This window comes from Hypomesus nipponensis, chromosome 7, assembly GCF_054491055.1.
Source record: "Hypomesus nipponensis isolate SF chromosome 7, ASM5449105v1, whole genome shotgun sequence".
Classification (NCBI taxonomy): domain Eukaryota; kingdom Metazoa; phylum Chordata; class Actinopteri; order Osmeriformes; family Osmeridae; genus Hypomesus; species Hypomesus nipponensis.
In genome coordinates this window covers 6,559,893-6,575,476 of record NC_140367.1, presented here as the reverse complement: position 1 = coordinate 6,575,476, position 15,584 = coordinate 6,559,893, and the positions used below count along the sequence as shown (strand labels likewise).

Below are 15,584 nucleotides of genomic sequence, written 5' to 3'. Positions count from 1 at the left end.
CGATGTTACAACATTTTGAGGTAAAAATATTTTAAGTGGTTTCAGTGACCTTAAGTCATTGTATACATTGCGCAACTACAGCCTAACAAAAGAAGTAAAAAAGATAAAAATATTCATTCTTGATTTATACTTTATTACATCATATTTTCACAATATAACTTGTTCAGATGGACATATTTAATCCAAATTAACAACATAAAACAAAGCACAAACATACAAATATTTATTTGGAATCCTTAAACCGTATGTATTGTGCACCCTATACTGTAGAATTACATCCTCCTTCTGACATGAGCAATGTAGATATTAACATAAATAAATTAACTCAACTTAAGACATAAATGGTTGTTGCACTTTTTCACATTACTTCAATCTTGTTAGGTGGCAGGAAATACCTTTTGTTATGACAATACTTACATGCAACTTGTCAAGTTAGAGATTAATGTGGGGCCAACATGGAGGAATCCATAATGAAACAGTAAAGAGATTTTGTCTCTTATGGCTGATTCAGTCAGAGTCTGAAATACTAAACCAATTTCACCAATCAAGACATTATTGACTGAGGTGTGTAAACTAAAAACCCCTTAATGGAGTAAACCAGCAGTTACCTCAGTGCAAAAACATCTCCCACTTACAAATGCAAATTAAGTTGCAACTTCTATACTGTCCCAGAATTTGCACAAATATGGCTATACATCACACAACAACAAACAAAGTGTCTTTTTGGAGTTGAAATTGCATTTTGTTTTTTCATAGACACAGGAATGGAATCTTTTACACAAAAAAGAAAGAAAAAAGAACAGCTTCTCTGTAAGACCACGGAGAGACTCAGTCCATGAACTTGCGGTTCATGTTAGCGCCGAAGAGCTTCACACGGATCTCCGGCATCATCTGGGCACAGATACAGACTCTGAGTTAGTGATGAGCTGAGAAACGATCACCATACTGTATAGTTGAAGCATTAAATGTTATGGGTGTGTGTCCCTATCTCACCTGCTGAGCCATGAGATCCAGTCTGCTCTCCAGAGTGTTGGCCACTTTGATCTTCCCATCGGCATTGTAGACCTCAATACCACCAGAGCTTGGGGAGGAGAGACACAACCTTTAACTTCAAACAATCAATTTCAGACACCTGATTTCATTATTAGGTTGCTGATAATGAATTGTACGTACAGGTCTGGAGACAGGTAGTTCTCCTGATCTATGCGGACCTCGATATTGTTCTTCACTGCTGCTTTGTAAATAGGAATGTTTTTTTGAAAGGATCCCTGTGCATACAACACAAAACATGTTTTATGCATCCACACAAAATGAACCATCCTTTTCCACAACTCCACAAGAAAAAGCAGGAAATGTATTTGGTGAACTGACCTGGACCATTTGCACGTCCTGTTTACGGCAACGAATGGTCACTTTAGACTCAAGAAGCTGGTAGAAACCCTAACAGAAACAACAGGACAATGTCAGTTGAATCTAGTGGATGGATGGTTGGATGGGTAAATTAATGGATGGGTATATAAGAACTGTATTGATCCCAGAGGGAAATCTGTGTCAAGCATTGTAAGAACTGACATAAATTATATTCCAAAACAGGAACAAAATCTTTACTTTTTAATACTAAATGTGCATGATAAAGAGATGACCTCCTCACCTGCAGAACCAGACCATCCATCAGTGCTGGGTACCTGCTTGAGTCCTTAGCCACGTTTGACAGCCGTTGGCGTGCCTCGTTTAACATTTCCTGAGACCAATATTAACATGACAATGAATGTTAGTTTCATGGAGAAGAAAAATGGAGATTGCAATGATATTCAAATGATGGCCGGGGAAAGACTTAAGACTACCAATAAAATGCATTAAACAGATGTTTTATTAGGAGCTGGGAATCATTGGTTCATCAATGCCTAGTACTTGGAGGTCAAATGAATGAAGTGGATAGGGTTCAGAGTGACTTATATACATTGTAGTAAACAAGTACAAATATTGTTTCCATATATTACTCTACCACATAATATTTGCTTTTAAGGCAAAGCATGAGGTAATCATGTGTCTATCCTTTAAAAGGATACATGACACTATCATAACTTTGCAAAGTCCTGCTAGATACTGTCTCCTAGCCATCTCCAGCAAGAGGCCCCAAGTCATATATATAGAACTGTGTGAAGTTCACTAAGTAACCTATTGACCTTGGAGAGAGAGATGTCAAGTCTCACTGCAAACTCATCCTATCATATGTTCAGTACATAACAAAACTGATGGGACAGGATGGATGAGACTCACAGAGATCATGTCATCACGAGCCTTCAACACCTTCAGACGAGCCTGGTTCATCAGATTGGACATCTGACTAGAAGTAGAGAGAAAACATTTTAACATTGCTCAATGTTATATATCTACATACAAGTTAGCTTCAAAATAATTTGATCGGGACATTGTATGCCACTGAATCATGTGACTAACAACATGAGAAAGTTCCTCTTTCACAGAGGGAGAGGAAGTCGATGGGGTGGATATGCCTCTAGAACAGTCCAGGCGGCCAAAAACATGACTTACATTTTCTTCTGCTGCTCAATCTGCTTCTCCTTCTTCTCGTAATACTCCATGATCTTCAGCCTCTGCGTCTGAACCAGACGACCCTTCTCGATGTTAAACTCTTCTTCGGCCTGAAGGGGAGACACACATATCACTCACAGAAAAGGGTCTTGAGACAAGTACAAAAGGGAACTGTATACTGTATGGCTGATCAGGTAGCAGATTAACCTCACTATCTAAGAAGCCAGGTATGATAAGCAAAGTTACTTTAATCAATTAAATACTATCAGCAGTACACGCCTCTCTGAAAATTGAGTTTGGGGTTTTATTTGGTATAATTTACAAACATAATGCATTGTTCAAACAGACCATAAGGTAAATAGACACTCTACCTTGGCATCAATTTCTTCTGCCTTCTCATTGGCCTCCTGTTCGATGAAGGCCATCATGTGCTTGATCTAAACAGAGCAGATGTTGAAGTGAAAATATAAAATACCATTCTGATAAGCATAAACCACATTTAATTACATAAATGACTTTGATCTGTTTTCCCCTCATTCGTACATTGGACTGAGTTATGCCATGTTTTTTCCCCTCCCAAATTCATTTTGAATACTTGCTAAACCTTGTCACTGAGGTGTGATTTGTGCCTAGTGTGTGCGTTTTCTTTATAAACTGTCCATGCCATTTCATACAAGGAAGACCTTTATCAAACTACAGATACAGAATTTGTATGTACGAGGAAGACATGTACATTTAGGGAATAACTATTGCTTTGCAGTGAACTTTGCATGGGACTACATCATGTTGTATCCATTACATGATTGGTGAAACCAGACAGCGCACTCCTCAACAGACAATCATGTGACCAGAGGAATTTTGGGACAACGATTCTCCACAAAATAAAGAACGATCTATGGTCTACTTTAATAATTGCGATGAGTAAAGAGCATTGAATACCCTTTCTTAGCTTTAATGTGTTTTATTCAGTTAAATACGTTCGTATTTTTCGGATTTTCTCAATGTCAACCGTGACATATTATTGGTTAAAGTCGATATCAAATCAGGTCCATCTAAAATTCGATTTACATTTAAATCCCCGATCTAAATTACATTTAGATCGGGGAAGGCCTGGGATGTATGTCTTTCCTCTGAAGGTTAGCTGAATTTATGTACCTGCTTCTGTACATCGGCATCGCTGAGCGCCATGGTCGCAGCTGTCTAAGATCCGCTTGTACCTAGGAGAAAAATAATAACAAGGTAATTTCAACGCAACAAAATTAAATATGTCAATTATATTAACCGTGAACCAAAAAACACACAATCCAGTGGTATAATTACCAGAAAAAAAAGAAGCACAATCGGATGAATTAATCGCCGTAGTCGTGACTCTCAAAGATGTCTACGACGGATCAGCTGATATTGTACGTCACATGATGTTTACTTCCTGTTTAGTCAACCAATACAGTGAGGGTTTGGGAAATAATGAAATATTCCCACTTAAATATTATTTTAGCATAATGCAAAATTCTTCTTGAGAAACTGAGCCGTAACTTAATTAACCTTCTGTAAAAAAAAAATATGTTTTCCAAAATCATATCTATCTTATTTACAAGAAGCGAAAGCGAGAAGAGGGGAAACATCAGAAATATAAGAAATACTTAAAGCGGTTAATAATCTAAATAAGAGGAAGTTTTACGTTTAATTTAAACGGGCAACATAGCCTACAGCAATTATGGCATTAGGAGCATTGGGGCATTAGTACAACAACCAGTAGAGGGTACTAGAGGCAAGTCATTCATATCATTTCCCAAAAAAACAACCGAGCATTGTAAATCCGTTCAGTTGATCCAGCAACATCCATTATCAAAATATCCATAAATGTAAATCAAAAACACTTATTCCAAACTATGATCCTCACTGGAGCGTACTGAAGATCACACGCTACTGAATAATTGTGGATAACTATCTAATGCTGTAACTATGTTTATTTTGTCTGAAATACACTAGTTAAATTATTGCAAAACTACTTCAACTGTTTACCAACCCTGAACCCTGTCACTGTGTCAGAGGTTATTCACCAAGCAGAATAATATGATGTCTGCTCATGCATGCCTAGAACAGACATCTGATAGTTTGTCTATCTTACCAAGCTGACACAATAGTAGATATTGAAAAAGATTGTAGTGTGAGTTTTGGATTAAGGGTGTTTGGGTTTTTTTTGTGAATAAATGGACAATTATTTCACTGCAGTATTACACTAACAAAATTTTTTTTCCCCCTGCAGAAAAGTCACCACTCTGCCCACTCCTGCCAAATGTTACGTCATGACATGGACAGGCGGTGAGGGTGAGAGACAGTGTGAGAGAGAGTGAGAGAGAGTCTTGTATAGCAGCAGCTGGTGTTCCTCTGCTAAGCACAGCTTCCATGTCAGCTTTTCTGTTGCTCAATTCCAGACTCCATGTCTAAATGTATGTCTCTTCTGCATTTTGAATATCTGTCTCTTGCTTAACAGCTCTCATCCATATAACAGTTTCCATAGAGGAGTCAGGTAGGTTGGACACTTTTTATTCTCTTTATATTAGAAGGTTAAAAGACTTAGTGTAATGTTACACACAAAAATAGTAGTTATGGGACTTAGCCAACTATTATAAACTGTCTGGATCAATAGAGTAAGTGCATACAAAGTGCTCTTGCAAATACTTGGTCCAAATTTGATTTGCTTATTGTTATGTGTTGGAACGGTACAAGTCACTATTGACACCTTTATGAAGGGCAACATGCTAACCTTGTTTACCACCTGTTTACTGTCTATTTCTGGGGCTGTTTTTCGTCATGCTGTCATTTATAGCATGTTTTGTTAATCAAACAACAAGGGAAGGATTATCTGAGTTGTTAGTTTGTTTCTCTGTGATCTTCACCTTACTTTAAATTTTCCATACTGTAAGTGCAAGTGTATGTGCTAACACCCTCAAGCATGCATGATAGTGCTAGTTGTAACTATCGCTGTGGATGGATAAACATAAGAGTAATATCTGATCTGTCTCTGTTTTAAATAAGTAGTTATTAATTACTTCCTGTGTAGTGACATTCACTATGACCTTCACCAAGATCTGATTGGCTCTGAACCTATGACATCACTGTCTTTCCCAACTGATACTATCATAGGCAAACGTGCAAGACTCCAATTTGACTGGATCTATTCACCTTGGTATGTAGTATGTAGGGTCAAAGTCTTCTGTCATTGGTAAATTAGGATGAAAGAGAATCCTATTACTTACACAGACTAATCAGTCAATTTAGGATTATGGGAAGTGGTAAAAGGTTGAATGGCTTTTGAACAGATAGACTTCATATTCTAATAGCAACATCTTCAGCAAACATCATATGTGCTGAGCAGCACAAACAACATCCCCAAATTTAGTGTCAGCAGGCTAACTAAATCATACAGGCTCTAATTTGTCATGCAATGTTTTTTGTAGAATAGTTTACACATTGTTCTATGTCACTGTGTAATACAGTGGGGACTCAGTGTAGATAGTTGATTAATGATTGAGAAATGGGAATCATAAACGTGTTCCAGATGTAGAGCCATAATAGAGCCATGTTACATAACTGTAGTAGGAGGATTTGGGCTTTATAATACTACTTTACAACACTAAGATATCCTTTGTTTGTTAGTTTGTCTTAAAGCACATGTTTTAGGTCCCATGTAACGTAATTGTTAGAAGCATGTTTTCTTTCAATGAGCTTGCTGTCATTAGTTGGTAGGTACTATTGCTGTAGTGTTTAATAAACAAGGATAGTGTTTTAACACAACCCTTTCCTCTTGATCTCAGTTTTTGATTGTGTGCCTGGGCTGGGATTAGATGTGATAACCTCCCACGTGTGTGCTGGGGGATTAGTCAGAGTCTTTAGGAGGTAAACTGTTTGCCCCCCCCAAAAAAAAATGTAAAACAGTAAGAAGCATTAAAAAAATTAAATGTTAATGATAATATGTGCTTTATGGAAGAAATTGATTGAAAACATTGATTGATGCCAGAACCCACCCACTTGTACAGCCAGACATTTTTATTTCTGACATTATGAGCTGTAGAGAGACTGAATGTCCAATCTAGTCAGTGGTTTTACTACAGGCAGGGCAGAGACAGCATGGAAGAAGGACTATAGCAGGTACAGGAGGTGAAAGAGGTCACTATTTAACTAGGTGTCAGTTCGATTTTTTCCTGATTCCCATTAAGCTTCCCCCAGATTCTCTCCCTTAAAATCACAAAACACAACAATCTGATCTGTAAAGTATATTACTAATTATATTTATGAGATAAGAATAGTCCTGTGTGTGTAGAAGAATTGAATAGTCATCCATTCTCCACTACAAAAATCTGGTATTTCAAACATCCTCATCACTTCCCCTCTATATCCCACCTCTTGACCAATCCTCACGTCATGTGAAATCTCTGAAATAGCTTCCACTCTTTGGTGACAGACGGAGGCATATATAGTGCCTATACATAGTCAGAAATGTGGGGACAAGGCTATACATAGACATGAGCATGCAGCGCAGGGCAGAACAAGAGTGTAACTTTTTCCATTCAGACTTGATCTGGTTATGGTCAAATAAAGGACATAAACATTTATTTTACATTAACCACAACCATGTCACACCACGACAGACAGCTTTTCAAAGCTGCTTAGTTGGATTTAGTCATGTGTATTCATAATTATCCATGTTAATGCATTGATTTTCCCCCTTTGTTAGAGCCCAGTCTTCAGTCTGGAGGGCAAGGCCCCAGTTGAGTCCAGAAGGGGAGATGGTGCTGAGGTCAGTTCCCTGTCTGGAGAGCCCAACCCTGATTGGTTGAGCCCAGCCACCCTGCCTGTCACCCAAACAGAGAGTGCAGCGGCCGGACCCTGGCAAAGCGAGAGCTTGCTGGCTGAGTCTTGGTCCACCATGGGCGACATGGATCACGAGGACACCAAGAGCCTGGACAGCAGTGACGGGATGATCCTTCCTGAAGAACGCAGCGAGAACCACTCCTCCGTCTCCGACATGGTGCACCTGGAGCGGGAAGAGGCTGAGCTGCTGGAGGAGGAAGACATGGGGGTTGAGGATGAGGAGGAGGGCACCCTGGAGGAGGATGAGGAAGAGATGCAGGGTAGTATGTTGAGCATGCTGGGAGGGGAGAGGGAGCTGGCTGAGCTCAGGGGGGAGACAAGCTCCGCCCACTCTTATGCTCCAGCCGACCAAGGCTTGCGGGGCCCAGAGACTGTGGAGCTCCTGATGTCGATGGAAGACCCGTTTCAGCACCTGGCACATGTCACCCATGTAACCCCACCTATGGCCATGCCAGTTGTCAAGCTGGAGCCACCCTCCGCTACTTCCACCCCTGTCCCCTCCATCCCCACTGCTGCTGAGGTAGCAGAGCAGCTATATTCTATGCAAGAGCTCCACCCTCCCCCTGTCCTACCACAACCGCAACTGGAGAGCCAGACTGACGGTCACTGCGAGTCTACTGGCACCCTCCCTGATGTCGCGGAGCCCACCATTACAGAGGTCCAGGAGAAGACACAGCCTGAGGCTTCTCTAACCCGTTCCCACACTGAGATGCCTGTGTTATTGTGTGGGGGTGCCGCCCTGGTGGCCGTTGTTGGAGTGGCGGCTTATGGAGCAATGGTCTACTGCAGAAAGTAACTACCCCATGAGCCACTCTTTCTGGTCTTTAAAAATGAATTCCAAACTTTTCCACATCCTTAAACTAAATACGAGATTTAATGAAATTATTTTCTTTGTATCTGTGTATAATGGACATTGGTTAGATATTTCATCCGCTTCTTGAGCTACCTCAGTTCACGTCATGAGATTTGGAACAGGTTGGCGGAAAAAAAGGTTGGCCTTTTGTTTCTATGTAGATTCACAGTGGTAAACCAGGAATTCTAAATTACATATATAAATTGAGAATTTTAAAGAATTTTGAAGTCTTCATCTTGGTTTGTTTTATTTGGCTCTCCTCTCCATTAGTAATATAACACACAACACAGAATGCAACTCTGCTGCTTTAGTCTCCTTTCGGCAATCTTTGTCAATGTCCTGTTCTATGTATTTACATTTAGTCACTTAGCAGACGCTCTTATCAAATTATTAATTATCATAATTATTAAAGTAATTACAGGGACGTTCCCCGAGGAAAGTGAAGTGCCTTGCCCAAGGACACAACTTAATTTTGCACAGCCTGGAATTGAACCAGCAACCTTCAGATTAATAGCCCGATTTCCTAACCACTCAGCCATCTGACCACACTCACAGATCCAATGGCCACAGTCCAGAGCCAAATCCAATTAAATTGCTGTTAATGAGGCTTTATTTAGGACATCATTCAAATGCATTTTACTGACTACATTAAAACATTTTTTTTGTAAAAATACTGAACCTTTGGGATGATAGCAGACGTGCCTACATTTTCGTATCATATCTTTTTGGGATGTAAAATGCAACCCCCAACCATAGCATTATCTCATTTATATGGATTTAACAACTATGCCACCATGCATTTGTTTTCCCTGATATCCTTATCTGTCAGTGGCTTTTGAACTTCTTGATTTTCATTGATTGCCAGTAAATAAAGAAGTTAAATAGATGTTGACCATGTTGCGGTTACATCGCCCTTCCCTCACTGGTGTCGGTATAAATAGAGCCATTGAAAAGAGAGGACAGAGAAAGGGAAGGAAAATGGTTCTTTTGTTCAGAGAGATAAAGAGCCCTCACGCCTGCTTTACCACAAAGTGTAAACACCTTGACAGAAATATTCCGCCTCTCCTGGCCTTTTCACTTTCTTTCTCATGGACATAGACACAAACACAATGTCATTCTCTAACTAGTTTGACTCAAATACATTTACAGAAATGTCTTGTATACATATATGGTTTGTTCATTATCATCATTATAATCACAAATGGAACCCTATAAGATTAGTTTAGAGATTTAGCATTTGGAATATATACATTATAACAAAACAGAATGAGGTAGTCAGCTAGAAGCAGTGGTTGATAATTTACGATGGTCCCTTGACAGAAAATTCACTGTGTGTAATGTTCAAATGGGAACAACGTAAGAAAAGGAAAAAGGCAAGGTTTTGTTGTCCCTTTCCTTCAATCAGTCCAAACTTTATCAGTGTGCAGCACTTACAGGAAGAACAGACACACACACTCAAATACACATACACACTGCTAGAAAAAGTTTGCCATTAAACCTGTTACTCAACACTTTGCTTTAACAGTTATTCCATTGTTTTACACATCAATTTATCATTAAACTTTATGAAATCTGTGCATCTTTATTTAATTGTTTTCATGATATGATCTACCCATCATCCATGACCCCCGTGGCATTCACAAACACGTGAAAGGGGAACTTCAAGAGCCAGTCAGTTGATATTTAAAACTATGTAGGCAGCATGTAATAAAAGAACTTCTCAAAAAGGTTATGCTTATTTGATGGGGGAGGAGTTTGTATGGTGGACAACAAACATCTACGTAACAATGGTCACAATGAGACATGAACCTTCCTAATGGCTAAAGACACACTAAATGTAACATGTGCATACTCTCAAAAACTGGGCAGGAAAAATATAAAATATAAAATGGAAGAAATATGACATTTATCTGACATTAAATAGGACATCAATCTGAAAACTAACCATTTATAGTTGCTGGCTTAAGTGTGACCTTAGAACACATGCAGATGTAAAGTAATGTAATTGATATGGAAAATACAGTATCTCTAGAAAACGTCAGGCTCAGATTTCAACCATTGCTCAGTACACAAGATGACTATCTACCAGAGATGCAAATATGAAGAGTGGTAAATAGTATTCCTGGATGTGAGTTTTTTTCCTCTCCAAAAAATTTGAGAGAGGGATGGTCTACCTAATCTCTTCTTCCAAAAAGAGAAGTGTTTCCTCAACATTGACTGTAGAGGTGACGTTGACACATTTAAAACACCCAACCTTTATCTGACAATCCAATTGTTTGTCCAAACGGTGAATATTGGTGGGTTGCTCTATATATACCTGTCCAGGTACTGCACACCTGCACTAAACAACCCCCGTTCTCAGGTGCAAGTGCATCAAATCCAAAGCCGGTCAGCAAAAGCCTTCACAGGCATTGTGATGCATAAGATGGTGAGTTGTGCGAATACGATTTTTACGATACAAAGTTTAATGATGCATGTTGATTTCTTAGAAGAATAATACATCTTATTTTCACCACAAGAATATAACTTAAATATGTGTGCATATTTTTGTAGTTATTCATATTGGTAAATAGGATTAACAACATTTATGTAAGTGGAGGTTAAAAATGTATCATGTTTTACATACTTACATTCAAACTATTATGCACTCCTAGAGCTCTTTGGACAACGACATCAACCAACACTTCCAGGATGCAATTGATGTGATTCAAAGGCACTCCAGCAATCCATATGATGATCCAGGTACATTTACACATACATTTAATACAGTATTTTCTATATAATTTTGTGGCGGTTCTTTGGTCATCATTGAAAAAACAAACATATTTTTCCTGAATAAATTAAGACTAGATAAAATAAAACATAACAATCACTACTAATATTATATTATTATACTCACACAGTAATTTATCATCTGATTTAAGGATGTGCAATTGAAACCTGAATTACCATACTCAATGGTATATTATTTGTGTTACACAGTACACAGTATAGTGTAGACTAAATGTAATTTGATCTTTAAATTACAAATGACAAACTTAAGCAAAATATTTCTTTCTATTTAGAGTTTAAGTACTACGAGGCGTCGCAGTCTCCTGTGCGGCAGAGCATCACTGGATACCCAATCACACATTCCTCTGACTTACATTATGACTGGTATGAGACAACTGTAAGTATTGAGAAAAGGTGCACGCTTCTACAAATGTGACCACTTGTGAAGTGTGCAATGCTGTTTAAAGGAAAGTGTGTGTATCCTACAGTATCACATGGATGTGAACCATCTGACTCACGTAGTCCCCGATGTTTCGCTGAGTCCCTCTGTGATGGGGGAGTCTGCACAGATGTACTCCATCTTGCCCCCACTGAGAACTGGGAAAGGTAAGCAGGTTATCTTCGCTTAACAATTTGTGCAAAAAACACTTTAAATCTAATTGAAATGATGCAGAATTGTCCTTTTATTTTCATGTACAGTATCTACAGTATGTTTACATTAATAGTAAGCTCAGATCCACACTTTACCAGGTCGTAAAAAGCTCCGTCTTTATGAATACCTACATGAAGCACTTCATGACACCAACATGGTGGACTCCATCCAGTGGACCGATCACGGCAGTGGAACCTTCCACTTCATCTCCAAGAACAAGGAGAAGCTAGCAGAGTGCTGGGGACAGCGCAAGGGCAACCGCAAGACAATGACCTATCAGAAGATGGCACGGGCACTACGCAACTATAGTCGCACTGGCGAGATTGTGAAAGTGCGGCGCAAACTCACTTACCAGTTCAATCCTATGATCCTCCAAAGGCTTGGAAACACACACACCCCTGGACATCCCACTGGGCACATTGGACGAGACATGCACCTCCATTACCACCACCACCACCAGCAGCAACATGCCCCACTTGAGCAGGGCTACTATCCCGTTTCTGTAGCACCTGAGTGGCCCAGCGGGTACGGACACTTCCCCCACCAGGCAGACTGTGATCTAGGCACTGGCTTCTTGTCACCCAGTGTCACCAAGGTGTAAATCTCAAGCACTGCGGAGACAAAAACATTTGAGAGACTTTGTGAACTAACAATTTGAGCTTTTTATGGGTGCCTAATGTTGGCTTGCTCACCCTGAGTAATTGTCTTGGAAGTCATGGTAATGCAATGATTTACTGTGAAATGTTTAACATCCAGTCCACTCATACTTACCTTCATCTTGAAGAGTTGTGGACCAGTCATAAGCAATGTGTGTAGATACAGTAAAAAGCTAAATGTTTTTTTTTTTATAGCTAATAATTACAGTATTTCTGCAAGTTACATTTCAATAAAAAATTGTCCAAACAATTGTGTGGTACTATTATTCTTTTAGCTGCAAAATAATTAATTGGTCAAATATATGACAAAAAAAGAACTAAACCATGTTCATTATTTTATGACAGACAAAAAAGCCTACAATGCATCCATGACGTTGAGAGTCAAAGCCAAAGAAAAATGTTTTTCTCAGAAAGTGTCAATGAAGTGTAGCAGTCCATCTACTCTTATCTTGCCCAGTGGAGAGGATGTGGTCAGACCTGGGAGTTTGCTGGATGTCTGGGCAGGTTTATGGCAGTGGAGGACATTGTTCTTGTGTTGGGGGCTCATAGAGGGGAACAAAAGCCTTCTGGTTCTCATATCAGGGTGGTATTATAAAAAGGTTGAATGTCTTGGTGTTATTCTGTCCTTTACTTCATAAACAGCTTTGTACCATAGCTGGCTGGCGTTGGAATAAGTTCTGAAACCATCTTACCCTCTACTGTACACCAGACAATTATGGTAAATATGACAGCTTAAACAACTATTGCCGAGATCAATGCATACAGGTCAATCCTTACAACAAAACTGTGGAGAGTATTAGTGGGTTTGCTGCTCATTATTGCATTTACCAGAACTCTTTCCAGGAAAATCAGACCGATTTGGAGGTTATCTTCGAGTTTCTGGAAGAGTACTACAGGCAGAACACTGGAGTTGGTAGTGAAAGAGGTTGGTCCTATCCAAAGTTAATTTATAGGATTCAGATAAAATGACAGTGTACAAACCCACTGTCAAATGTTCATGTTAAATTGCAGTGGAAGAGAACTGTGTTTTGCCCACACCTCTGCCTGTGAAGGAACGTAATGGAAGTGAATCAGGTCGCGAGCACTTGACATATGAGGTAACTGTAGGTAGGGTTATACTTCATTTTACAGCAATTTATGTGGGGAACAACATGAAATGTTGTGTAATGATTTTCATTTTCATATACATCTGTACATCTGTTCTGTGATTACTTTATCTGTTATCCTGTTCAGGGTGATAAAGCTGACCTCCAACCAACACAATCAAAATTTAACACCGCAACATTAAACCAAACAACTGTCACATTGTCTGAGCTTCGGTCCGCTCCAAACTCGGAATGGAAATCATCCACATGCCACACTGAACCTACTATGAGAGGTGAGTTCTCCTTTTGTGGGTTACTAGATTGGTATGCTGTCATTGGAGATAGCTGGTACTAAGTGAACAACACTTACATATTAAATAACAGACCTACCCTTTACTGTAAAACACAACGATGCCATTTAGTACTAAACCTTTGGGGCCCTATGTTTTACATATGTCTGATAACCAATATTTTGGAAACGTTACAATTTACTGCTATGTGGCAGTCATAACAAAGCATCTCACAAATGACTTATGTGGGGGAATGATTAACTGATCCTCTGTACTTTATCTACTAACCACAATCACCATGGTGACTTACAGGTAGAAAGGTACGATTGTTTCACTTCCTGTTTGAGATGCTGGAAGATCCAGACATGGCCCATTGTGTTTCCTGGGTGCCAGATGCCTCAGGAGTCTTCAGCTTTTCCTCCAAGTACAAGGACCAGGTAGCAGCACTTTGGGGCCAGAGGAAAGGAAACAAAAGGCTTATGACATACCAGAAGATGTGCAGGGCTTTGAGGAACTATAGGCGTTCTGGAGAGATATTTAAAGTTAAGAAGAAGCTCACCTACCAGTTCAGCAGAGACACACTGAGTGCCTTGAGGATGTGCCACGGAAAACATTCAAGCACAAATGCTGACAAGATTGACACTTTATAAATGACACGGGCTTCGGATAGGAAGTTTTAGTAATTTTGGTAAATAGCATTGAATCCAATATGTTGCATGTTGCGTTTAGATGTGTGTTCAGTGTAGGCTACATTTGCAATACTGCTCAATTCCTGCACGATAAAGCCACTGACTCGATACCTAAAAATTAATCAGACCGTTTTTCGCCAAACAGCTGGCACTTTCATTGAAAATTAATTGTTTTAAAAGACTCCCTTGAAGATTCAATCAAATCTACAAGCAAGCAGATTTGCATCAGTTTATTTATATTTTCTAAAAGAAGGGAGAACGCATGTTTAAAGTACGCCATTAGCATCGATACTTTCCATGCTTTGTCATAAAGTTTAAAACTGACCACACTCCTTGGGGAGCAGAACTATGCAGCGTACGCGACAGCGACAGCGACAACTGTTGACTGAACGAGTAAGTTCACCACCGTATCATGCGTAGGCCTATGTGGGTTGTCCATCTTTATAATGTAACTGTCGTGTTATGTAACTGTGTCTTCCGAAGTCAATAACCTGTAGGCCTACAGGATTGACTTTAGCTGTTAAAACCGTAAATTATTTGTATGTTTTGTACCCACGTTGGCATATTTCTGTGTATCTTCTTATGCTGTCTTTGTGTTATCAATTGCATTAAAAATGGCTCAAGTGTTCATGTTCTAGTGTTACCTGAGGGGGGCAGTGCAGTACATCTATTGCATAGAGTCTGCGTTGTCTGTTGCTACTCTTGAGGGTGACCTCATGGCTAAATCTCCTCTGTGATGCAAACTCCTGTCCAGCTCAGGCAATTCAAAATGATTTTGTGTGCTCTTTGTAGCAGACCCACATGATACACCCCTAAGCCTAGCATTTACCACTGGAGCCCACCGAGTTATAAATGGGGTAACAGATCTCTCTGTGTCTGTTACTACGAAAGGCCATACTTAAAACCTAACTGAGCACTGTCACCTAACTCTGAGTCAAGACTAGCTTGTTTTGCCTGATGAATTCTAGGCTGCATCATCAAGGCTTTCATTACAGCGACTGAGTTATTTGTCTTATGGAGGAGGGAGAGAACAAATGAACTGCCGTGCTTCAAATGAAGGGCTTTACTGTTCCCATTCCGATGTGACAGTCTGAACGGCAGCATGCAGACTGGTTGTCTTAGAGTAAACATTTTTTACATTGCGTGTTGCTTTTGTTTT

At 39.6% G+C, this 15,584-nt stretch overlaps 4 protein-coding genes across 6 annotated transcripts; 3 read left to right on the top strand and 1 right to left on the bottom strand.

The window, feature by feature from the left end:
* Window positions 1-112: 112 nt before the first annotated feature.
* On the bottom strand, window positions 113-3,977 carry atp6v1e1b (ATPase H+ transporting V1 subunit E1b). The gene is made up of 10 exons (XM_084701375.1): window positions 3,874-3,977; window positions 3,709-3,770; window positions 2,925-2,990; window positions 2,554-2,663; window positions 2,281-2,347; window positions 1,652-1,741; window positions 1,372-1,440; window positions 1,174-1,268; window positions 994-1,081; window positions 113-891 (listed from the first exon to the last, which is right to left on the bottom strand). Exons 2-10 carry the CDS (start codon window positions 3,739-3,741, stop codon window positions 829-831), a joined length of 681 nt encoding a protein of 226 aa, XP_084557501.1. The 5' UTR covers window positions 3,742-3,770; window positions 3,874-3,977; the 3' UTR covers window positions 113-828.
* Window positions 3,978-4,901: 924 nt separating this feature from the next.
* Window positions 4,902-8,513, top strand: LOC146276522 (uncharacterized). 2 transcript variants are annotated; one of them, XM_084701859.1, is made up of 3 exons: window positions 4,908-5,083; window positions 5,701-5,743; window positions 7,292-8,513. In XM_084701859.1, the coding sequence occupies exon 3, from the start codon at window positions 7,484-7,486 to the stop codon at window positions 8,222-8,224; it is 741 nt and encodes a 246-aa protein (XP_084557985.1). In that variant the 5' UTR covers window positions 4,908-5,083; window positions 5,701-5,743; window positions 7,292-7,483; the 3' UTR covers window positions 8,225-8,513. The 2 variants fall into 2 exon arrangements, with proteins under 2 accessions (XP_084557984.1, XP_084557985.1); XM_084701858.1 differs by lacking the exon at window positions 5,701-5,743 and having other exon boundaries at window positions 4,902-5,083.
* Window positions 8,514-8,653: 140 nt separating this feature from the next.
* Window positions 8,654-12,600, top strand: spic (Spi-C transcription factor (Spi-1/PU.1 related)). Of its 2 annotated transcripts, none has more exons than XM_084701857.1 (5): window positions 8,654-10,709; window positions 10,936-11,023; window positions 11,347-11,450; window positions 11,542-11,659; window positions 11,843-12,600. In XM_084701857.1, exons 1-5 carry the CDS (start codon window positions 10,698-10,700, stop codon window positions 12,304-12,306), a joined length of 786 nt encoding a protein of 261 aa, XP_084557983.1. In that variant the 5' UTR covers window positions 8,654-10,697; the 3' UTR covers window positions 12,307-12,600. The 2 variants fall into 2 exon arrangements, with proteins under 2 accessions (XP_084557983.1, XP_084557982.1); XM_084701856.1 differs by having other exon boundaries at window positions 11,804-12,600.
* Window positions 12,601-12,729: 129 nt separating this feature from the next.
* spi2 (Spi-2 proto-oncogene) lies at window positions 12,730-14,386 on the top strand. Its single transcript, XM_084702016.1, has 3 exons — window positions 12,730-12,831; window positions 13,193-13,286; window positions 14,049-14,386. Exons 1-3 carry the CDS (start codon window positions 12,730-12,732, stop codon window positions 14,384-14,386), a joined length of 534 nt encoding a protein of 177 aa, XP_084558142.1.
* Window positions 14,387-15,584: the final 1,198 nt, after the last annotated feature.

Bases quoted from the DNA above. Each gene is read 5' to 3' on its own strand.
- atp6v1e1b (XM_084701375.1), bottom strand. From the start codon at position 3,741: ATGGCGCTCAGCGATGCCGATGTACAGAAGCAG. The intron at 2,664-2,924 runs GTAGAGTGTCTA...TCTCCCCTTCAG, and splicing joins CAGAAGAAATTGATGCCAAG to GCCGAAGAAGAGTTTAACAT. The intron at 892-993 runs GTGAGATAGGGA...ATCTGTGCCCAG, and splicing joins TGGATCTCATGGCTCAGCAG to ATGATGCCGGAGATCCGTGT.
- spi2 (XM_084702016.1), top strand. From the start codon at position 12,730: ATGACGTTGAGAGTCAAAGCCAAAGAAAAATGTTTTTCTCAGAAAGTG. The intron at 12,832-13,192 runs GTCAGACCTGGG...TGCATTTACCAG, and splicing joins TGCCCAGTGGAGAGGATGTG to AACTCTTTCCAGGAAAATCA. The intron at 13,287-14,048 runs GTTGGTCCTATC...GGTGACTTACAG, and splicing joins TGGAGTTGGTAGTGAAAGAG to GTAGAAAGGTACGATTGTTT.
- LOC146276522 (XM_084701858.1), top strand. From the start codon at position 7,484: ATGGGCGACATGGATCACGAGGACACCAAGAGCCTGGACAGCAGTGAC.
- spic (XM_084701856.1), top strand. The intron at 11,024-11,346 runs GTACATTTACAC...CTTTCTATTTAG, and splicing joins CAATCCATATGATGATCCAG to AGTTTAAGTACTACGAGGCG. The intron at 11,451-11,541 runs GTAAGTATTGAG...TGTATCCTACAG, and splicing joins ATGACTGGTATGAGACAACT to TATCACATGGATGTGAACCA.